This window comes from Aptenodytes forsteri, unplaced genomic scaffold (assembly GCF_000699145.1).
Source record: "Aptenodytes forsteri isolate BGI_AS27 unplaced genomic scaffold, ASM69914v1 Scaffold41, whole genome shotgun sequence".
In the NCBI taxonomy this organism is placed as follows: Eukaryota; Metazoa; Chordata; class Aves; order Sphenisciformes; family Spheniscidae; genus Aptenodytes; species Aptenodytes forsteri.
The window spans coordinates 3,764,543-3,789,243 of record NW_008796211.1 but is presented as its reverse complement, the minus strand read 5'-3'; the positions used below and the strand labels follow the sequence as shown (position 1 = coordinate 3,789,243).

General features: G+C 38.1%; 1 protein-coding gene across 1 annotated transcript in view; it reads left to right on the top strand.

Moving 5' to 3' along the window:
• The window catches only part of MCTP1 (multiple C2 and transmembrane domain containing 1), a 177,847-nt gene that overhangs the window by 65,230 nt on the left and 87,916 nt on the right, over nt 1–24,701 (top strand). Inside the window, 5 exon segments of the mRNA XM_019474378.1 lie at nt 11,938–12,040; nt 14,221–14,323; nt 14,883–14,984; nt 15,330–15,404; nt 17,236–17,355. Of these exon segments, the coding sequence (XP_019329923.1) occupies nt 11,938–12,040; nt 14,221–14,323; nt 14,883–14,984; nt 15,330–15,404; nt 17,236–17,355 (503 nt within the window).

Below are 24,701 nucleotides of genomic sequence, written 5' to 3'. Positions count from 1 at the left end.
TCAGAGGTCCTGGAGAAAATGCATAGAAAATACTTCTTTTTCTAGTAGATAAAAATACCCAAAATTATCCAAATTAAAGCTGAATTCCAGAGGACAAGGCAAATGAAAGGTGCTAGACTTAGATACTAATTTAAAGTTGTTGCCAAAAGAACCGCTTGATATCTACCACGTATTTAGCAAGGCTGCTATTGGTTTCAGACATTTCAAATAAATGCAGTTTCCTGTAACTACTGCTTATCTGTTTAAGAAGGGACATAAGAATATCTTTTTTTATTTTCTATTTTATGTGATATAAGCTGAATGGATAATTTAACCTTTTGCTTTTCAAAATAAAAAGTATTTGAGCCATACTGACCATATTTCTCCAGAAATGTCCAACTTACCTCCTGTAAGTACATCACCTTCACACTGCACAAGTTGAATGGAGCAAAATGAACTGCTTCTGTGTCAGAAAATAACCATCTCTGCTTTAAAAAAAAAAAAGAAAAAAGAAACTATACTAATCTAGCTGGTTTAACTGCAATTTGGACATAAATGTTCTGTTACAGGAGCAGATGCAGATACATAGCAACATACTCACTTTTTAATAGTTTTTTGTAAATTAGCATGAGTACCAGTATTTTTTTTTTTTTCTCAGACAAGGTAACAGAGCAAACATTTTATTGCTGAAACTGATCATCCAATTTGTGGCACGCAAAATAACAGATTCTATTTTCAGGGAGGTTGGAGAAATGCTTCTAAAGATTCCTCACTCTGCTTTGACCTTATAATCCAATGTGGTCTGAACAGAGAGAGAGATTAAGTTATTCAGGGGCAAATGGGATAATTCAGTCCCTGACCTCGTTCAGTCTTCGGCTTTTCCAGATCAACATGTCATTTGTGCTGGTTGAACAAATTTTTGGAAATACATTTGATTCAATTAAAGATGTACAGAGCTACCAAAATTTTTCAGACATTGCATTTAGAACAATGGTCAGGAAGACAGGAAAGAACACTCAATACCTTCCCATGTCCTGCATATTTGTTCATTAGCAAGAAAAAACATTTATACGGCAGATATGTTTTGTAAGATGGCTGTGCATTCCAGAGATTACAGAAATCATTGTATATATTGGACAAAAACATCTGGTATTTTGAAAAGAGGACAGAGGGGTTTTATTAACTACTGTAGTAATTTATAGCTATTTTTAGTAACTCATGGGTATGTACGGATCATTCATTTCAGATTAATCTTTGAATAGTAATATTTAGAAATAACTCAAAGTAGTTATTTGGTGATTGTCAATAAATCATGTTTGCAAAAATCATATAAAACTTGACTCTCCACCTTTATTCAACTGAGCAATTCTTATGAGTCAGTGTGGAGAGCACTGTCATCAGTGGTATAACTTACATGACTAAGGATTGCGTGTGTGAGTAAAAGCTGAGGACTAGTTTGCTCTTCTTACTATATAGTTTATTCGGAGTTAATCTTCTGCCCTCCCCTGAGTCTGAAAAGTAGTGAAACACCTGTATAGTACCTGTGTGATTTGCTCTGTTTCCTGTCTGCTGAACATATCCCATTTCACTTTCAGGAATCTTTTCATGTGAAGTAATAAATCAAAATTTATTAGTTTGGGCTGAATGGATTTTAAAAATCCTTAATATTCCATCATTAAGCATAAGCATAGACGGAAAAAGATTTCTGTAATCTTTTAAGTAGTCATCAATCTTACTACAGTTGCAAGGATTTTTTTTTTCCTTTCAAAATGTGAATTTTTTCTTTTGTTACCATACATTCATTGAGCAGCATTGTAATACTGTATTAACTCTCTGTGAATAAAGAGCAATTGAGACTCCCGTTGAATGAATGAGTAAAAAGCACCAATTACTTTTTAATGAAACCCTCGATTCTTCTCCTTTCCACAGAAAGCCCATAGCCTTGTTCAGCTGAATGCTATTACAGTAGGTCACTTCAGCTAAGCCCCTAACAAACTGTTGATAGTCGAGGGCAGTTTTTTCTCCAATCTCAATAGCCCGGTGTTGGACAGTGCACTTCAAATCATTAAGGTTAGTACAGATTTTTTTTAAAAAAAGAGAGAGATTAAGGGTAGTGGTTCAGTCCTCAGTTTACAACCCCCCCACATACACATGGGTTGAACAAGATGCCAGGGTGGGCTGAAATTTTGGTGAAGTTGCGGCAGGGGAGCAAGTGGGCACTACCAGTTTGAAAATGGGGCGCTGCTCAAACGTGCCATAACTGGGTTTTAAAAATACCCCAGCAAAGAACACAGTGAGACTTCTCCTCACTCAGCCTATTTGCACGGAAGTCTAGGAAAGGGAGGATCGCAGAGGGGTTGAGAGATTCCCCGCAGGTGTTTGAAAGCTCACCTTGGTTTTGGGGAGAGCTGAAAAATAGGGCATCTTCCAGGACCGGGGCCTTTGAGAGAATTGCCAGGTCTATGAGGATGTTTCCCCCAGAAAAACAGCATCTTTCCATGGTCAAAACACAATTTTAGGGCTTCCACCAATGCAAAATTATGTTCTGTTGGAAACTGTAGTCACAAGTACCCCTTCCTGGAAAATACGGGGTTTTTTAATACGTTTCTTTGAAACTATAATCTAACAAATGGAAAGACATTGAGTGTGGTGGTTACTTTTTCCTTCTCTTCCTGAGAAGAAAGTTTCATTTAAATCTTCTATTGTGTTTTAGCTCTTCAGTGCAAGGCTGTTTTCTCCCTAAATCCTCACCTAAAGGAACTTACATTTTCCCCTTTCCCCACATCTTTGCTCACTTGTGGTTCCTCTGGAAGACAGGCAGACATTCTCGAGGGTTCGGCTGCTTGTGGAGCCCCGGCATAGCAGTGTGTGTGCCTACAGTGACGTCCTTTTACGTGAAGAAATACTCTGATGGTGCAGTAAACCGTGAAGTGTAATGGACTCATTGTGCCAGTTGGCCTCTGAAATTAGTACATACTCTGTTCACCTAACCCGTATGAGTTTTGGAAAGCAATAGAGCCTTCACCATGACATGGTGCCAGTTTAGGCAATAGTCAGGTAAGCGTATTCCTTCTGCAGCAAAGTTAGGTATAGGTGGGTCGTGGTGGAAGGCTGCTGGCTTTGCAGGCAGTGCTTGCGTCTCCTTTACTGGGGCAGATGCATTCCTCCTTTTCCTTGTACCACGAAATAAAATTCAAAACCTCTGCCTTATTATTGACGAGAAGCAAGCAGGGTGGGAAAAGATGTGCCACAGGTTTGATCAACTTCAGCGAAAGTCTTATTATTTTAAGGAATAATAGTTAGCAACTCAGATTCATTAGCAGAGCAAAATCCAAGCTCCGTGTGACGGCCTGCCTAGAAAACAGTTTGTTTTGCTGTCTTTGGGCTTTAATTAAGACGTGTTCAATTCTAGCCCCCTGGCTCCCCTCTCCCCCTGCCCCCACCCCACTTGCTGTGTCACAGACCGGCGATCAGACGCTTTCAGATGGTCCAGCCCATGACTTTGACCTTCTGCGCGGTCCGGCGTTCCCTGGGGAACCGTTCAGCTCATGAGGTCTGATTTCACACTTCCAGGATGCCTCGGCTCTCTTAACAATGACAGGGAGACAAAGCCCTTTAGAGCGGGCCGCATGGGGACTTGTTTAAATTGGAAACTAGAGAGGAGTCAAGGAACAAGGTTACAGGCTACAGAATAGTGCTTTTAATAAAGAGCTCACAGCTCTGGTTCAGCTCAAAGAGGGCTACCTCTGTACAATTAATTGAGACATTTATCTGGAGCATCTTAGGCCTCTACTTTCTCACAGAATTATGTGATAAATATCAGCTAAGAGGCAAATGAGATGTGCATGAAATGAATTTTTAACACTTTGATTACTGTGTCTCCAGTCTTCATTAGAAGTAAATTTATTTGTATTTCTGACCTCATTATTAATCAATTGTCTGCATTTTTTTGGGGTACCGTGATTTCAGAGCCTGGTATGTATATATATAAAGAGCTCAGTGATATTTAGGTTTACAGTCAAAAGCTTTTCCAGGCTTCTCCTCCTCTGAAGAGCGGAAACTAAGCATAGGAAATGAGGCAGGATTTTTTTTTCTTCTTTTTCAGTTTTATGTCTGGAATTCAGCCTCTCTTCTAAGAAAATTCCATGTTAAAATTTTGATTAAAGTACTTGAAAGTAGGATGAAGATACCAAGATGGCTAAATGTGCAGAATGTAAATGAGTTTTCTAAAATCTGTTCTACTAAAATGTCCTAATACCACATGTGCAAAAATAGTCTTTGAAATTGTTCTTCAAATGCTAGGAAATGTCAGAGTGATGTACACAAACATTAAATTCACAAAGGTATGGAAGCCCATGCATGTAAAATTGAAGGAATAAATTCAGAGGCCCTTTGGAAATATGGTTCCAAAAGTAATTTGCTCTGTCAATTAGTGCAACCAGATTTCAATATACACTTGAATTATCTTCACAAAGTATGGAAATCTACTAGATGGGCAGTATTCTGTGGTAGATAAAATCTCACCTGGTTCTATTGCATAGGTTGCCTGAAGACATCAGGCCAATATCATGTACTGCAAAACTACTTTTTTTTAAGAAAGTAGCAGTTTTAGGATAGTAATGGCAAAATTAGGATTTAAAAGACATTTTTGGTTAACCATAACATTTAGAATTAAATATATCAGTGAAAGGATGGCTTGTGGTTATTAACATTTTTTTTTTTTTTCTGTAAATATTGTGTGGAAATGTTTAACATGATTGTGGCACTACACTGAGTCGCCTGGTAAGATACCTCACGCATTCATGATACCAGTCCGTTGTAACACGTTTGCAGCAGCACTGTTAAAGAGGAATTATCATTTCCATTTTAAAGATGGAAAACTAAGAAAGGTTAACTGACTCAGCTAGGGCCGACAGAGCAAGTCCTTGTCAAAGCTGGCATTTGGCTTGGGTCCTGTACTTAATCCATTAGATAAGGCAGCTTCTTGTGCTATTGAGCCATTCCTCCTCCTGGCCAAAGGTCAGACTGACGGCTCTGTTGCAAGCAGCTGGCTGGCAGGGAGCTTGGAACAACATTAGTGACATTAGCGTCTGCATGAGTGGCACTGCCCCCCAGAGTAATGAACTGGCTGTCTTGTCTTCCCAAAAAATAAAGGCCTTTTTTGGCTGTGGGGACTTAGATCCGTAATGGACAGGCATGGCCAGCACGAGGGGAGAACCATAATAGCCTATGAAATAGCCAAACAATATCTCAGCTTTCACAACCACGTTAAACTTGGTTGAACTTTGTGAAGTTGTGGTTTGTGAACTTGACTTTTAGAAGTAGAAATGGAATTGAAATCTCCTATTAAATTTTTAAACTATCCAAAACATTTTCAGTAGTCTTTGTGATTCTAGTTCAGTTTGGATAATGTAATTTGAACAATGCAGAAATTCATGTAATACTTAGTTCAGAATAAAGTTAGCGATTTGCTTAAAATCAGTTCGTGGTCTAGCCAATGCTGGAGTTGGCTTTCTATCAGTTTATATAACTTTATGGGCTGATCGGTGGCAGGTAAATGTTAAATGCCAATCTATATTTAGCCTGCCATGTGGTTCCTTTTGCTGAGAAAACTGTTGAAGAAACAAAACTAGGAAATTACTTGTGTCTCTGGACATATACCGAAGCAATGCATGCTTTCTGTAGCCGTGGTAGAAGTATCTCCACAGGGCTCACGGGGGGCTAGCCCCATGCTATCTGATGTCCCTTGTGAGTTAATCCTGATGAAGTGCAATAAGTTTTCCAGGGGACAGGTAGGTCTGCGATACGCTTCTTGGCTTGCATCTACACTGAAAAGCAATTGCATCAATGGTAGTTCCTTATAAGAGTCCACGGCAGCTCTGATTAAGAAAGAAAGAGTCATTCTACAATGACTGATGGTCTTTCTGATTTTTTCTTTCATACAAGCTGGATTTTCAAAGATTGAAAACAGAAAAGCATAATGTTTATGACTGTACACAGGTGTTTCTTTCCTGTCTAAAATAGGGAGTCATCTTAATGCATAAAATATGGATGTTTCCATATGTTTGTTTACTAAAGTCTCCCTTTTTACAGTATTAACCAAATAATATATAGATAATGTGCAGTTTTCTGGAGACAAATCCATGTATTTAATAGAGTTTTATAATAAAAGGACATCACAGTTTAACTTGTACAAAACGTGGCAAGCAAGAAATGTGAATTTAAACTTTGACAGCATTTCATCAAGAAAAACTCCTATTTGTGTACGAGTGGAGCTAGAAAGCGAGTACAAAAGTGCAATTATGTTGAATTGAAGTCCCTGTTTGTAAGAATTGCAGTGCTCTGAAATGGATTTTTGCTGGGAAAACAATCTACCAAGAATCAAAAATTTTTATTGGACAACTTCCCCCTCAGGGACCATTGAAGGACGTATCTGTTTAACTTGCCCAGAAATATGAATTATACTATATTGCAGTTTGACAGCTCTAATATTCAGGTAAAGTTCATATTTATACAAACAAAAGATACTTGCACCTGAATTGGTCACGTCATTCGATCTCTTGTGAAAAAGCAGTACTTTCGGAGTTGAATTTGAGATGAAGCCCAACGTTTTGTTGTTTCAGCTACCCACTAGACTGGACAGAGTCCAGCTCGCCTCTAGCTTGGAAGATGGGCTGCAGTGACATGTGTCTGAGACCAGTCCACCAGCCCTAGAACATCAGTTCACAAGGGTTCACAAGCCACCTAACATGTCTGGTGCTTGCTGATGAGTTCCAGCATAGCGATCCAGCTGATCTACAAATGTGGAAGTCCTGTGGTCTTTGAACTGATGGAAAGGGCCTTTCCCAAACTTTTCCAACTGAAAAACACAGCAAAACTGTTAAGCAATGTGGTGCTGTAGCTACTTGACAGGAAAATTCAGAAGCTAAAATTGTGTGGAGGTTGAGTTTTTGTTGTTTTGATCTTCTAAATATTTTGAGAAGCAATTAAAAATTGTCACCATTTAGGTCTCTTTTCTATGATGAAAAAGTGTGGTTTATATACTCGCAGGAGAAAAAAGTTGTTCCAGTTGTCAACCTTCTGAGCTCCAGATAAGGAATCTGAGCTCCAAACTTACTTTACGTCTGTTGCTGAAGGAGAGGTTGAGTTTTTGTTGTTTTGATCTTCTAAATATTTTGAGAAGCAATTAAAAATTGTCACCATTTAGGTCTCTTTTCTATGATGAAAAAGTGTGGTTTATATACTCGCAGGAGAAAAAAGTTGTTCCAGTTGTCAACCTTCTGAGCTCCAGATAAGGAATCTGAGCTCCAAACTTACTTTATGTCTGTTGCTGAAGGACTTCCTGGGCCGTGGGGGACTTTGAGTTTTGAAGCAAATAACAAATAAGACCTCTCTAGTTCCTGGTTAGCTTCTCTGGCAGCTTAACCACCGTTGTAGAGTTGGGCTGGTTTGAGTTAATGGGTGTACAGTTCATCCAGAGGGATGCTGAAGTTCTGAGAAGTAAGGTGACAAGTAAAAGACTAACGTTTTAACAATTGTGTGTATGGTGTGCAACATGAGGGACACAGTGGTGATTGAAATAAAATACTTAGATCTCAGTAAAATAATCTCAGTTTGTGCTCCCGTCTCACCGCCTGTCTAAAGATTAAATGCAATATAGCATAGCACAAACAAGGATATCTGCCAGACTAGATGCAATGTGTGGCATAATGAATAAAATGGGAAGCTTCAAAAGATAAGTAGTTCTTTAATTTTTTTCAGTAGGAGCTTACATTACAAAATAGAATTCCTTCTAGGGGACATTCTCAGGTAGTCCAGGTCTGTAATGGGTAAAGGGGAAAAAAAGGTGAGGGAGATCCATCAAAAGAGAAGCTGCTTTCCCTTCCACATTATTTTGCATATTATGTAGATTAGCACTTTATTTCTGTCATTTCAGGAGCCCTTAGGATTGTATAAGTAGAGTCCAAAAAGCATGAGACGTTACAGCAACAGAATGGATTAATGAGATTTGTTTTACTTCTTACTGCAGGTCTAATTTCACTCAGTGGGAAGGTGTACTTCACTGGTTTTACTACCTACTTGTCTCACGAATTCCTTCAAACAGTGCTAGGTGTAATAGTGATTAGTCACACCGAGGTCATGGGATTACTCAAAATAGTAAGTGCTGTTTTCAGTGGTGCTGGGAGCATGCTCTTAATGTGTAAGTGCTTTAAGAGGATGGTGGGTCGTCTTATTCTTTGCACAGCACTGAGCACACATTTAGGGCTGTATTCAGAAGATGTTTGTGGATGTCCTCCTGATCAATAGAGTTGAGTACCTCTGAAGTCACTGAACAGTAGCTGGAGGCCTACAAAAGGCATGGAGCAGGGAGTTAGTTGGAAGATCCTCAGTAGACACAGGGATTTGGGTAGAATTTCTTGACGTATGGCAGGTGATATACGGTGATATATGACAGTTGTGATTTAGTCTGTAGTGAAAGGCGTACTTGTGGTGACAACATAATTTAGAATGATGTAATTGAGCTTAGGAAGCACAAGTCTAATTGAAGGGTTTTAAGTGTACTTTAAGAACTGCTAGATGGACAGCACATACTTTTCTGAACACGTGTGGTTCTTTTTTATAAAAATGAGGAAAACCATTTATCTAGCTCTTGTTTGAAATTGCTAGTTGCATTAACTAGACAGAAGTTGTCTGAGGATGCCTTGATTAGAGAATGTGTTGTGCTTAAGGTGTGGGTTTTGAATAATATAGTGATGAATATATGTTGTAAGTTTCTGGATTTCCTTGGTCCTCCTAGAGACCAAGGAGACCTGAGGACAACACCTTTTCATATTTTAGTGCTCTCTTAAGGCTTTCATTGGGAATGATCCCATTATTTTGAAGGCTCTTGCAATGCAGCAGGTTGCCATGGCTGTCAGTGAGAGTTACAATTGCAGTTATTCTTTCTAATGAGAACTTGAAAGATGACAGATGGATATGAGTTTAACCAAGTACTTGTGCTTTGCTCTGGCTTTGTCTTTCTGGATCATGTTCGCTTATTTGGGTTGGTATCCAAACAGCGTTTGCACATACCATATGTTTAGCACGTCAGCGAAGAGTGTTGCCTTTCAGATACCCAGCTTGGTTATGAGTATTTTAGCATATGGAAGAAGTGCCCATAGGCAATGGTGAAGGGCTTTGCATATGGAAACTTCATAGCCTCCTCATATGGTAAAAACAGTATTCCTTAGTAGAGATGTTCACAGCCAGGAAACTTCTACTTGTCTACCACGATATTTGGGCCTTCCCTTGTTCCATTTCACAATATTGCCTTTTCTCAAATTTGGTCTCTAATTGTTTTCAAGTTATGGGGGGAGGAGACATGAAATGTTGAGTGTGAGAGGGGGATTCTTCTATTTCTGAAAACGGTTTGGTTTGATCGAGGACCTCTGTGATTGATGTTATGTATTATTTAGCTTTCTCTTAAGTGGATTGATATCCATATAAGTCTATAAGGAGAGTCATTGAAAAAGTGCATGTCAACAGATGCAGAAAATAAATGAATGCAGTCAATACCTTCTCAATATAAATGAATGCAGTAAATACCTTCTCTCTGTTTACAGAAAATGGCGTTTAGACACTGCAGTGCATTTTCCTGTGTCTATATATGATTAATAAGCACAAATCAAGTTGTACCATCATATGCAAATATGATTGATGATACTTGAAAAAAAGGAGATAGAGTAATATCACCTAGCTCACCTGCTGTGTCAGTTCTGCCTTGTTATTTTAACTACCTTCTGGGTGTTTCTTTTTCAAACACTGAAACCTAAAGAACTTAAATAAGTATGAATTGTTTAAGTTTCCTACCACTTTTTAGGCTTGTGAAGTAGGAGAACATTGAGATGTGTGATATATCCATCTCTGCTGACTAATGAATTAATCATTTTTCAAGTTTAATGGGAAAGATTCAGCGGTAGATTGTTTTCTAGAGAAGGTAAACATCAACTCCAACTGTAATTCACAATGTGTTTAAAACAATTATTCTTTATCATTAAGGTTAATAATATGCACATTAACCTCTGATGTAGTCTGAATCAATACTGCAGTTTGGGAGATGTGACCCCTGGACAGCTTTGTCTAAATATTGATTTCATTGTCATTTGTATAAGGTATGAAACAAATTACATGCCTCCCTAATATCATTAATGTAGCCCCATTGAGCTACTCAATTTATGGCTTCTTATAATGCATGACAAAGCATTACGGAGTTATTGAAGACATTGTGAAATACAATTGCTTAGTGTGCTAGATTTGATTGTGGAAGGCCAATGCCAACACTCAATAACTTTCAAACACTTTGCTGTCCAAGGAAAGTCCAAAGACAAGAAAGAGCCACTCTGTAGTATGCAACTCAGTTGTTAATTTCCATCAAAGTTCCCTTGGGTTCTGGGAGCAGCAATTTATTCTACAGCTTTCTACTTAGATATTTGTAGCCTTACATGAAAATAATGCATACACTTGTATTCTGTGCCAAAGGCAAATGTTGTTCATCTTCAATTACTGGAGGAAATCAAAATAGGTAGGAGGGATAGCATCTCTCTGTCTTGGCCAGCATTTATAGTGGTTGTCATTACTGTCATAATTTGAAATACGAGTTAACTAATTTACTCCACACCGTTATTTCTTCCCTTTATTGCCTCTTTATTGCAATTGTCTTCTCACCGTGCCCCTCATGTTTTCGTTGCTGCTCCTTCCATCATAGCTGTTCCTCAGATCTTTCTTGCGACACCTTCTTACCCTTCCAGGAAATTTTAAGGTTGCCCCAAAACTCTGGAGTTACCACTTCCCTTCTTTTGCTTCCTCCCTCTTTGGAGAGATCCTTTTTTACATAAGCAAACTGATGTTAAGCATGAGATTCAGGTGTCTGCTTTCCTTCTCCTTTCCAAATACAAACCTTGGCCTCATGGATATCTAAGAAAAAGCTTAGTATAAGTTTCATGTCTTCTCCCTAAACTTTCAGTTGGGATGATTTTTCTTGCTCTTTGCTTGGTATCTAAGCACTGCTCACCTGTAGTCATTGGCTATAAGCTGCTTATTTCACATGCAGGGGCGCGCACGCACACACACACGCACGTCCTTTCCCCATTCTTTTTCTTTAGCTTAAAAAAAAAAAGCTTCCATATCCAGTCTAGGGATACCGCTTCCATTATCTACATACTACATTTTCAAAGCAGCATCTTCATACTTTCTCCTGTGGTGGCTTTCATGCTGAGGGAGCTTCTTGTAAATATATGCAAAGCTACTTCATTGTGCTTTAATGTATACAAAAATCTCAACCACGTTTGAGCTTCTGCTGTGCTGAGACTACAGCCCACCATTCCAGCTGATACCGTCTCATTGTTTAATTGTACTTGCCCGTTTTCTCTGGTGCTGGGCTTTTATCTGAGGCTGTCTTTAAGGCTTTTCGATTTTGGGGAGAGGATTTGTACAACATGAAACATGTAGGGCATAGTAATCTTTGGATAAGTATCATAGGTGCTATGTTATTACAAATAATATGGAATAATACATTTCCTACATATCAAAATGCTCTAATTATGTTATCATTACAGTCAATGTAGGATTGGCACCATTAAAGTAAAGTTCTCTCAGCTGTCTCAGAAGGGTGCTTGGCACCTTTTAGGAACATGCTGTTTTTTCATCAGAAAAGTCTGTATGATGATTTTCTTTTCTTTTCTTTTCTTTTCTTTTCTTTTCTTTTTTTCTTTTCAATGTTGATAGATTACGGAGATGAACAGCCTGTTATGAGCATCTTGAATATAATGCAGATCATAGGACTTCTCTGAATTAATTCCTGAGGGAATTACAATGCAGCTTAGGAAAAAAAAAAAAAAAAAAACAACTAATTTTTATTTAAACCTTGCTCATGGTGGGTTTTCTTAGTTCACAAATTTTGTTCCAAATTTTCTCTTATAGGTAAAAGCGACCCATTTTGTGTAGTTGAATTGAACAATGACAGACTGCTGACACATACTGTCTACAAGAACCTCAATCCAGAATGGAACAAAATCTTCACATTGTAGGTGTTTGGATTTTGTGAGTGTTTGGGGTGGCTTGGGGGTTTTTTGGGGTGTTTGGGGGGGGTTGGGGGGTTTTTTTTTTTTTTTTTTGGGGGGGGGGGGGTTTGAAGGGGATGTACATGTGAATCGAAGATACCTACTGCTGATTCTGAAGAAAGATAGTGATGCCATACTGATATTTCTAAACCAAACAGCTGAATACTTTTTTAAGGATTAAAAACATGAAAAAAATTAGAGAAGAGGTACCATTTTAAAGGTAAAAAAGCAAGGTCTGTTTCTTTGAAACCAGGTATGAGTAATGCTGAGCACTCCAGACTCTTGCTAGCTTCAGTGAGCGTTTCAAGGGCCAAATCCATCACACTGGATTTGGTCCTGAAGTTTTGGGTGGGAAAAAGGGTATTGTGATTATGACCGTCAGTAAAATGTGGTTGTTAACTGTAATAACCATTAGATAACTATATAAAGGAAGGAATTTTAAATGCATTCATACTTCTCTGAATTGTGATCAGATACTTTCCACTTGTTGTTTCCATTTACCAACTGCACTTCTCACAATACTGTCTACTGTCATACTAGTACAATGCTGCTATTGGGTAATAGCAGCAGTCTTAAACACTTAGTTTATTGGGAAGTGATGCAGTTGAGTTTTTTTATCCTTCTGTTATTTTGAAGACAGTAAAGGCTCTGACAAAATAGAAGAAAGTCTTCCACAAAAAAAATGTTCCTGTTATTTGTCTTGCTCAGTTGCCTTCTTTTTCTCCCTGCTTCTCTCTATCTGACTGCCATGTGACACCAATGAGTAGAAAACTGATCAGTTGCAGGTTTCTCTGCTGCTGAAATCAGCTAACAATCCACTGCAAAAATCAGTAGAAGCTTTAGCTTTGTGTACACTTACTTCACTTTATCATAAATGAAAATACTATGTTTTGCCCTTGATCTTAGAACACAGCCTGATTTAATTTTATTTTTTTTTTCCTCCTCTAAATTTGTCATTCATGTATTTGGCATCCGTAGCTTTTCTTGCCCTGCAGTGAGCTCTCAGGAATGAACTCAGAACAAAAGAAAAAATCTCACAACAGTTGTACTTCTCATTAGCTTATTAACGTAGTTCTCATTTACGTATCTGCAAAACCACACTAAATTCTTCATTAATTTATTTTTAATTATCTACTAATAGACCCAATAACTAATCAACCTCTACTGCTCAACAGTGTTCTCTGCATAAGAAATTGCCTGGTTTTGTAGAGGACAAAAGACTAATCAGGAATCAAATAGAAAAACTCAAAAGGCCTTCAAGGAGAGTTTTCACCTCTCTTCTGTGTATATTTGCATTGACTATTTTATTTATCCTCCGATTTGTTAATTAATTTTGGGCTAGCAATCCCCTTTCATCTGGAGGCTTATCTTTTACTGAAGTTAAACTGCTTTGCTTGAATTTGTATTTCCTGGATCAGCCATTTGATCAAAGATGAGTTCTCTCAAACAATTACGTTTTTTTCTCTGAATAAGGAATGTGAATTTTTCACTTGAGAATTTACAATATACAGTGGCATTTGTTGTGCATGGTGGTGGAGTGTTTAATAGCTTGCAGGCAAAAAACAGTAGTAGCTGAAAAATGCATCGTTTTGTATTGCTTGTTCCTAATCTGTTGCAATGACTGTTGTATATTTGTAATTAAGGAAGGATTTTAGAATTAAAGAGGTTGTTCTCAGTGCAAGGATGTGCTCGTGTAGCTCGTAATCATTTTCATTTACAAACCTACAGATTTCACAGTATTTGCAGTAAGAATTGCTGCAGGGATAGCAGTGTGTAAGGGATAGTCTTTAAAGGCTCTCAGTCCTGCTGCTCGCGGCTGTAAATCCCCCAGTGCTGCTCGGCGCTGGCTCTCCTTGCGGCTCATGCGGCGCAAACGCCAGGTAGGAGATTTAAAGCAACATCCTTCGGAAAACTTCTGCTGGGAAAGCCTCACAGAGAGAGAGAGAGCGCGATCGCTGCAGCCCTCTACCTTAGAAAGCATTTCGGTTATACGGAGGGATGCCTCATTTACTTAAGTTCTGTTCTCTGCCATGGCATGGAAAAATAGACGGGTATCTGTTTTTGCTAACCTTTCACGCTTTTGTCCTTGGTACCTGCTGGTGTAGGTGACTTCTCTCTTCTGTGTGTGCTTCTCCCTTTGTAGCAATATTAAAGACATCCACTCGGTGCTTGAGGTGACAGTTTATGATGAAGACCGCGATCGGAGTGCTGACTTTCTAGGCAAAGTTGCTATACCGTTGCTGTCTGTAAGTTTCATTCACCTGACATGCCGCTCTGTATTTTTCCTGCTGAAGGAGGGGAAGAGGTGACTTCTCTCTTCTGTGTGTGCTTCTCCCTTTGTAGCAATATTAAAGACATCCACTCGGTGCTTGAGGTGACAGTTTATGATGAAGACCGCGATCGGAGTGCTGACTTTCTAGGCAAAGTTGCTATACCGTTGCTGTCTGTAAGTTTCATTCACCTGACATGCCGCTCTGTATTTTTCCTGCTGAAGGAGGGGAAGAAAGAGGGGGGGGGAAAAAAAAAAAAAAAAAAGATTTGCAGCTCTGTGTCTGTCATTTCTCAACCGAGGTCTGTAATAAGAACACTAAAATTTTAACATACTCAATTCACAGCCATGTTGAATCCCATGATAGTTAATTTTTCCTGACAGACTCGGTCCTGGTAATGAACAGGTACTTGTCAGACTTGCCACAGTTGTTTTGGGTTCTCTGTCAGTTTCAGCAGCTGGGGGTCAGGGGTCACCGGGGGGGTGTATTCAGCGGAGACCGCGAGACAGACGGCTGTCATGTCCTTTTCCTGCAGATTCAAAATGGTGAACAGAAAGCCTACGTCTTGAAAAACAAGCAGCTGACAGGGCCAACAAAGGGGGTCATCTATCTTGAAATAGATGTGATTTTTAATGCTGTAAGTCTTAACTTTGGCTTTTTTGTACTGCTAAAGAGTTGAGTTTCATGAAAGCTTTTGTTCCTGATTTGTAGAGAATTTCTGTCATTCCTCATTTTCTCTAAACCTTGATGTATACTACAGAATACTCTTCTGCCACTGCCTGGCACACCCACTCTTTTTGTTGCTGCTGCCGCTGCTATTGCTGCTAATGTAAGGAGCAGCAGCTCATGCCTCTGTGTACGTTTATGTGTCGCGGGCTTGGCAGCCATGACTTTGAAACTTCGTAATTTTTGCAAATTGAAGCATGTGTTATTAGCAAGGAGCGAGTAAGCTTGAAATATTGACACACATTTTAATGCGTAGGTGAAAGCCAGCATACGAACCTTAATGCCCAAAGAAGTGAAGTACATTGAAGAGGAAAACAGACTGTCTAAACAGGTAAAGAGTAAGGAAACACTAATCCTTTCCGAAAGCCTTAATATCAAGTATGCACATCCAAATATCTGGTGTCATACTGCTGAGGGTAAAGAATAACATTTTCATTACCTGTTTACAAAAGAATATGATAGGTCAGAAAAGGCAGAAACAAAATACATGGATTTGTTGTGTCTCCCCTATAAATTGCAGCTTAATTTCCATGAAATACGTGAATAAGAACACAGTTGAAACCATCAGGTTCCACACATATCAGATTATAGCACAGGTGCATGTAAACTAAGCCTTGCATAAATTTTTGCTGTTAACTTTGACCTGAAAGATCACCGTTTGTTGCAGGGTAGAGAGTCTTTCAGCATTCTTTTAGCCAGATTTTAAATAAGTTAGTTGAGTGAGGTTTGAATCAAAGGTGAAAGCAGACTAAAACTCTGTATTACTTTTGAGAGTCCTGTGGGTAGGACATGTCTGGACCCTTTTTCTTTTTTTTTCTGGATATTTTTGCCACTCACAGTTCTAATGTTCTGGTAAAAAATATTTAAACACACATCTTATCTTTTTCTCCACTTGAACTACTTTTGATTCAGTTTTTCATGTTCCACAAATGATGTATTTTATATGGAGAGAACTGGGCTTTTGATTGGACTGTGGGAACAAGGTATTTGTTTTTTGCAGTGAAAAGGCAAAGGTCTCAAAACTGGTCTTTATTTTGCTGAAAGCTTATAGACTTGAGCATAATTTAAATTATCTGCTGGATGAATTTTATATCGGTTGTATTATGTATTTCATTAAAAAAGATTTCAAGAGGCAAAATATTTCTTTCTTTACTGTTGTGAGTAATGCAGTTACTAAAGCTACATTTTGCACTGCTATTCCAGCAAAGAAGCAGCAAGGCTTTTTATTCAAGATTCATTCTTCTCCCCACTTTCATAACAGAAAATGGCATTGTTCTTTTTGCAGATGGCAGGAGGAATAAACTTTAAATACCCACTTTGGGTTGTTTTTTTTTTTTTAAATTAGCTTGCATGGGACACCCCACCACAATACCACTTCGGGCGAGGAAAAAAAAGGAATCTTTATGTATGACTGATGCGGTTGCATTTTAAAACATCCACATTTTCCAAGAGTGAATGTCTTACCTACCTAGCATTTTCTATGCTACCTAATACACAAATTAAATCGTTACCTGGTTGGTTCACTTTTTTTTGCTCAAGTGTATTGCCATTTTAGAGAATTTAAGCATTCTCCTGAATCGAAACCCAGTGCTGTTATGTCTCATCTCTATATATTTTGAATGTATGCAGTTACAGTTACTTTGATGAATACTTAAAAACATGCGGTCAACATACATCACAGCAGACAAATTTGTTACAAATGAAGGAAAAATTGGATGTAAAGGGTGCAGGTGATCTTAATTAGATTAGAGCAGTAATTTTGCATGGTTTCAAGTTAGTGTCCTACAGCATCTTTTTATTAAGAAAGGCCAAAATTTGTTAAGTACTTGAGAATGGGGAAAGTCTTGCCTACTTAATAGAACTCTGAAATCTTAATAACAAAATCATTTGTGAAATTTTGCAAGTGGCTTTTTAAAATTGAACAACAATTTTTGTACCATTTAGAATTAAATTCAACAAATATCAGTTGACACAACTAGCAAATTCTCGCTCTTCCAAGCCTCTCAAATTTTAAACTATCTTTCTCAATTTGTAAGCTAGAGAGCTTAACATGTTATTTTCTCAGTCTTCACTGAAATTAAGAATGACAATATTTTAAGCATGAGCCTCTTCTGAAGCTTTTGGCATTTTTAAACTTTTTCATTCTTTCGTCTTTTTAACAGCTACTGTTAAGAAACTTTATCCGGATGAAGCGTTGTATCATGGTGCTCATAAATGCCGCCTACTACATTAACAGTTGCTTTGACTGGGATTCTCCCCCAAGAAGTCTCGCTGCTTTTTTGGTATGATCTTCTTTATATTGCTGTTAATCACCCTGGTGTATTTGTGTTTTAGACTGAGAGATAATACAGTGTTGATGTGGGCGGTTCTGATTTTTTTTTTATTTAAAACTTTGCATTATGAAGATACTGCAAATCATGTGTATTCACTTTTTTTAGAAAAAGTAATTAAGTTTAAAATGTCACACAAACAAGATAGAAAGGGGGTTTTATTTAATTTATAATTGTACAAATAATGTAAGCGAGTGATACAACTCAAAATACAGCCAGTGAACTATGGATCTATCTTCAGCTTCTCACACATTACTTCTGTTAAGTTTTGTTTGGCCCCCTTGTATAGTGCATATTTACTCTAAAACTTCTTTTGACTATTTCACAAATTCTTTTACATATCATGAATATTTAATTAGTGTTATTTTGTCCTCCACATATCAATATATGTTACACCTGTAACTTTTTTAGAACTACAAAGCTCTGGACCCAAAGAGTTGCTTCCTTACTAAGATTTAGTGCTCTTGGTTAAAAAAACCAAACCAAACCAAAATAAAACGAGCTTTAAAATCCTTAATGCAAACAAACTAGTACCTTTTAGACATCAAGCTCTGGTCATAGTTCAGTTTTTAGTGAATTCATTTTTAGTGATCTCAATGAAACTGCTATTTTTCCATAAACATTAGCTTCATTAGTATTAACCTTTATTTTCCTGTTAAATCTTGAACATTCCAAGCATAGTTGTAGATTACGTTGTGTTTCCCAGGTGAATATCTTTTTATTTTCAAAATCATATGAACTACACACAAGACCAGCGTCCCTGTTTGGTTTTTGCCTGATGGAGTTCCACCAGGAGTAAAAATGTATGCACGGACACGCTTTCTGGAACATCTAAATTTATTAAGTTGGCTGAAATACTGAAATTATGAGCCTCTCCACAATGAATATGAACAGGGAGTGTTTTCAGTCTTTCTTTGAATAATTATAGAGGGAGTTGGCTGACAGTACTCCTAGCATGGGTGCCTAAAGCTCAGGTGCCTCAAATTTGGAGACATCAAACCAGGCATTGGAGCTGGCTGCACTGGGGCAGTGAAATGGGGTGCTTTCATGTGCCACTAAATCATGCTGTTTTGCAGGAAGTTTCTTCTAGCAGGGCTCAGTTTGTACTAAGTGACTTGTTAAACGCCACTGTAGCCTGTCAAAGGATGGCAGAAAGCTGTCGGTCCTTGGTTGCAATGTTCATCAAGAGTACAGGAGATACATGTGTTGTTCAAACTCTCAGGGATTTTATACTTTAGTGTAGTAACTACACTGTGCAAAAATCTAAATATACTTGCTACTGTTTAATTTAGAAAGATGATATGTTATTATTTCAGTTTAAAATGATCAACATTTCATAGGAAAATGCGTGTTGCTACATAAAACTTAAATGTTCATGTTGCTGTTACTGCTCCAGTTAGTAAATACTTCTATGTACAAGTCTGATTTTAATATGGATGTGAAACACCCACCTGTCATTGGTGGAAGGAAGGAAATGGAAAGACATCCTATTCTCTGGGGCAAATGAAATTATTTCTTTCTCATGGTGCACTGCTGTGGCCATGGAGGAAGTTGTGTTCCTGTGAAATTGTAATTGTTTCTGATCGTAGAAGACATTCAGAATCATAATGAGTAGTTGGAAATACATAAAACACGGAACTTGAGCAGAGAGGTCTGTAGTGGAGATACGTCATTATTGTAGTTATAGTGTATTGTAGTAGAATGTGTTCCTGATTTTATTTATATAATATATACTTGTGGTAGTTATGGACACGTTACATCTCAGTCAGTGCTGTGACTTCACGGATGTGTTCCCGCTCTGCATCCAAAGTGCATCCTGTGCTTTTCAACCTGATGTTATTCTGTCCAAGGATCAAATCATCCCTCTGTTGGGCAAAACATTGATAAGTTTTTGTTAGCCAAGTCAAATCTACATGAACTTCTATCATGGTCGTAAGCTTTGGGGATTTAGGTGGTTTCTGGAGTTTCATAGCTATCACAGGCCCTTGAAAAATCTTGAGAGTTGTCCACTTGCACATGTACTGCTGAATTATGCTTGCACTAAGGTTACGCTGGAATTTAATAGATTCTATAAAAAAGCTGTACTTATATGTATCATTTTCATCTCTTCACTATTATACAAATAGTATCTCCTCCTGAAGTTGTCTCCCAGAGGTTGTAGAATGTCACAGTGAAATGTCAGTGCCAGAAAGGAGATGAGAAATAGGCCGTTCTGGAGGTTTCCAGCTCTGTAGTCAGACTAATAAATAATGTAAGAGAAGTAAACTTTTGAAATAACCATTTCTTCCTTCCTGTTGGATTTGAAGATGTACCTTGATGGGTAATGTCGCAATACAGATTTACAGCCATTTCTCATAAGTTACATATGTGAGGGTTGATTTTTTCAGATCTCCCGTTGCCCCAGGTTCTTGGCGTTACAATTACAGGTACCCTTTTCTTGTACCTCACCCCATGTCTTTGCTTTCTGATGGGGCCACTGTTGCGGAAGACTACAGCTGAAGAAATTCTGACAGACTAGCTCAGTTTTCAGCAATGTAGTAAGTTAGTTGTAATTAATGAGAGATCTGGAAAGGAGGACTACTCTTGGAAACCCACAGAAAGCCTTGATTAATACGGTGACTATAATACGCCACAGTTATCTGCTTTATGCTCTTCGCACGCTGAAGACCTGCACTGCAGGTCTTTTTAAAGTCATTCTCCTTGGAGAGTCACAATGTTAGTCATCAAGACTAAAAGTGTTCATTGAAAGGGCTTGCTGATTATTTATACTCCAGGACTTAGCTGTCTCAAACCTTTGCATTATTTGGGACATTTTAGGAAAGGAAATGCGTTATTAAAGGTTTAGGATGGTTCTTTCTCAAATCTGTCCAAAGGCGCCAGCTCAATGACCAGTGTTGCCCATGCTGTACCTAGAAGTACAGAAACCTAGAAGTTAAGTTTTCAATGTTCTAGATTATGCATTTCCTCAACTAAACAATATTTTACCTGTTTCTGTTGAACTTCATAAGCTCATCACCTTCACTGAGGATTTTGCCTGAATGACTTAAGGTTTTGACTCCTTTTTTTTTTCTGTGCCTCAGTAATTCACAGCCGAAGAATAATTGCTACCCAGACATTTTTTTATATTTTTGTGCTAATATAACCGTGATGTATTATTAGCTGTTATTTTTCAGATATTCAGAAGTATTTGTAAATAGCTCATGAAACATAGGTTGATCTGGCTAGAATATGACTTTGGATTTGAACCATCAGAAGATTTTATATTCTCTCCTCCTTTTACATATTTATTTCCTGTTAAACAAAGGAAGTGTATAGCGGCAATGTTAAATTAATGTTTCAGTTCCAGAACAGCTTTATTATATTGCATATATCCCTGTTATGTCTAGAGGCAGATCAGAAATGTGTTACGTGTTTGTGTTTATGCTTCTTAAGCACCTAAATACAATGGAAAAGAATAGAATACATAGAAAGAGCCTTTGCTGTAAATTCACATGGTTTTCTGTATTTAAAACAGACCTTTGGATTATTTAGCAGTTAATTTTTTTGTATTTTTAAATTCGGTAATTAATATGGTATGTTTCAGGCAGAAGAACTTTATTAGATTATGCAAAAGTGGATTTTTTTTCTTTATATTATTCTACTGTGGGCACTGAAACATGTACTAAATTGGGCCTAATCTCCATGAGCTTCTTGACCAGACATTTGTGTTCTTGCAGATGTCAGTGGGTGCAATGTAGGGGGAAAAAAGTGTACACTCTTTTTTTCCAGTACTGTCATTTCTCACTGTAATGAGCACAAAAATAATTGGACAACTGAGCTATCAGTAAAAGGACACACTTCAACATGAGTCAATGAATTATTTTACGGGACAAACTTTAATCTTTAAATGTGATTGTAGATAATTTGTGCTACCATCTGTCCATTTGGAATTCTTTTAGCCTTTTCAGTCGTTATACAGTAAGTGCTGCTGTGTTTAACATTAACATTTGATATTTTACACATTTAATTTCTGTACTGCTGTGTGGTCCTTGGGGAGCTTCGCTCTAGTGCTACATGAGAGAGACAAAGTATTGATCAGTTAACATTTCAGCTACATTTATGTATGTCGCAAAATTAATGAAAATGCCAGACAAAAATGTCAGAGTGCACAAAAAGGTAGAATTTAAATTTGGTAGTTTAATGAAAAGTTTAAGATGTGCATTATCAAAAATGTCCCCTTGCCTTTAAAGTACAATTCATAACTGAGTAACTAAAGGGAACCACATATTTTACTTACAGGAACATAAAACATGAAATATGAGGGAATATATAATCTTCAAAGTGTTTGGTATCCCAAAATGGCCTCAGTAAAGCACTTTAATTGCCTGCTTGAACATTTAACTGTTACTCATAAAATAAACTTGTTTCCTTTCTCATTTGGAAGCAGAGTACCCTCACCCGATCACATGCATACTTCTCAGTATGTCCTCACATTAAAGCTTTCTATGAACGTGTTCTCCTATTCCTGTTCCTATTCCTCTGAATCTTTCTATACGTGTGTATGCATGCACACAGAAAATACTTCTCTTTCTTAGGCTTTGAAATATTGATAAAATGACTCACCCTGCATCCAAGTCATTTGTCAGGTCTAACTCACCTTTGCTTTGTCTTCTAACGTTACACAATTCATGTGTGAAAATGACATAACAGTGTCCCTAACCTTTGATTAAGTGTTAGTTCTCTTGCACATAACACCATTTAGTTGTGGTGGTGTCATGCTAATTAATTGAAACCGAGAAGGAAACAGGAGAAAAAAGAGCTGGTCCCTAGCAGGAAACGAGACAGTAAAGTAATCTTGTCAACTTGCTTAGCTTTTCCCTATTAAAAAGGGAAATGATCACTATTGTATATTTCAGAAGCAACTTCCACTCAAAGCTGAAGGACAGAGATTATGTTTTGGGAGAGACTTGATATGGTACCATCAGATGTGGGAACGCACTTGTGTTAGTTATTAAATACTTTCCTTTTTTTCCAAACTGTAATTGTAGGAGAATCAGAATTTTGCAGATATATTTAAGAGCTCATAGATTTTGCCATTGTTGATCATTATTGAGGATATAACATATAAACACGTTCAAACTGCTTTTTACTAAACCTGGGTGAAGTGGACCATCGGATTGTCTTTGCCACCTGGTGTCTAGAATTTGAAATTGGAAGAAGTGCTGGTAAGGTAGCTGCAAAAACTTCTTACATCCTAAAAAAGCCTTTCCAAAAATTCCTGTTGCTGTCAAAACTGCCTGTTCTCAAAAGAGAGATTTCCAGAGGTAAAGTGACACAGCAGTGGCAAGGCCAGGTACAAGATTCATTTCTGATGCAGGTTGCACACACGTGCAAGAGTCTTTCAGCTTTTTGTCAGCTGTATCTTCACCAGCAGGGAAGAGAATGAAGTAGACCAGAGTGCTGTGCTTTTGATTTTTTCAGAAGTAAAGCAGACAAAAATAAAAGCGATCTAAACCCTGTTTCCTAATTTTTTATAGACCAGCAGAACTAATGTGAGACTGCTGCAAAAATACAGTGGGATTTGAGCTTTCTGCAACACTTAGCTATACTGTGTGCCAGGTTTTAGAAAGTGGGATAGGAAGGAAACATACATAGTGGATCCTGGTATATATGACCATTGAGATCCATTAACCATTCATACATAAAGAACATACCAGCACCAGCAGTCATTGAAAATAACCTCTGTACTTAATTATAGCAACTGAGGAATGATGCTGGTGTGGAAATTCTTGGTGTCATCAATCCACGTCTTGTGTTTGACACATTGTGTGTTTGCAAATCTGATACAAGGAAAGACTGGGCAATAGTTATATGCTTAAAATTTTCTTGTAGTATTTTTTTTTTTTAAATCACTTTCATTTTACGTCCTTCATAGAGTGAATGTGTACTTGCTGAACCAGTTTAGCAGTGTGATTCATTGCCTCAGTGCAGACTTGGTGCCCTTTTAGGTAATCTAGAGCATCCTGTGTACCACCCAGCTGCTGTTCCAGGAGGGCATGTGTCTGTCTTAGATCCCGTGTCACTTCTGCCATCACCTTCCAGGTGACTGGGGTACCCACCCCAGGGTGTCTAAAATGGCACCAGCTCTACCTTTAGGCACTTTAATCGCTCCCTTAGTTGTTTATTTTACCTGCATATCTATTTTAGGTACTTACCTAGATTCCGTTCTGAGTTCTTCATAATCTTACCGTGTTCAATCTCAAAAACACCGATGCAGTGTGGGGAAATACTTTCCTTATTTTACATTACCAATTGAGGTAAAGAGGCTTTATGATTTCTCAAACAGGAAATACACAGCAGAATAGAGCATTGGTGTCCCAAGTCTTGGACTTTCCCCTTCACTGCCAGACCATTCTTCCCACCTGTTTTCCTTTTCTCCCTACTTAGAAAACTTTGCACTGAAAGTATTTGATTATCAAAGCTTTTAGAATGCTATTATAGATTGATACACTGAAAGGTCTGACGCACCAAAATGTAGTTGATCAAAAATTACAGAAATTAACAAAAACTATTAGTTACTGTCCCGTATTTGGTGTTACCCAAAAAGCTCTAAAAACGAGCTTAGATTTCCTCTTAAGGCAGTGATGTGACTAGAAATCTAGGCAGCCAAATTGCGTGGGTTGTAATCTTGGTCTGGAGTACATTTCCCGTAATGCAAATCATGTACAACGCGATCCCCAGCTGCCTGATGTTTCTGCGGCCCCACCTGCTTGGTGTTACCAGAAGAGTCGCAGGCTGGTTGTGTCTGACCCAGCGTGGCTATGTGTCCAGAGAGGGGTTGCATTGCATCATGTATTCTTACTTGCACTTTCCTCTCGATTGCACAAAACTCTCCTGAATAAAAAACTTCGCACTTGAAAGACTTCAGATAGCACCGATATCAAATTTGGGTAATTATTTAGTAACGGTGTTCTAAGGAGAAAGTAGTTGTGTACCTTATCATCATTGGGTTTCCTGAGTTGCTGTTTCACAGTTGTTGCAGGAAATCTTGGCCATCTAAACTTTCATTACTTAAATGGTGCACATGGGTGGATTGTACAATATCTTCTTCATCATCTTTCAGTTGTGAGTCATATGAGAACCAACACATTATAAAATCATGTTACAAAGAGTGTTTCACTTCCTTTTTATTTTAGCAGCGGTAGGTATTCTAATGGTTTGCCTTGAAGTGGAAGGAGTATGGGCCTGTCATGGTTTAACCCGGCAGGCAGCTAAGTCCCACACAGCTGCTCGCTCAGTCCCACCCCCCCCCCGGTGTG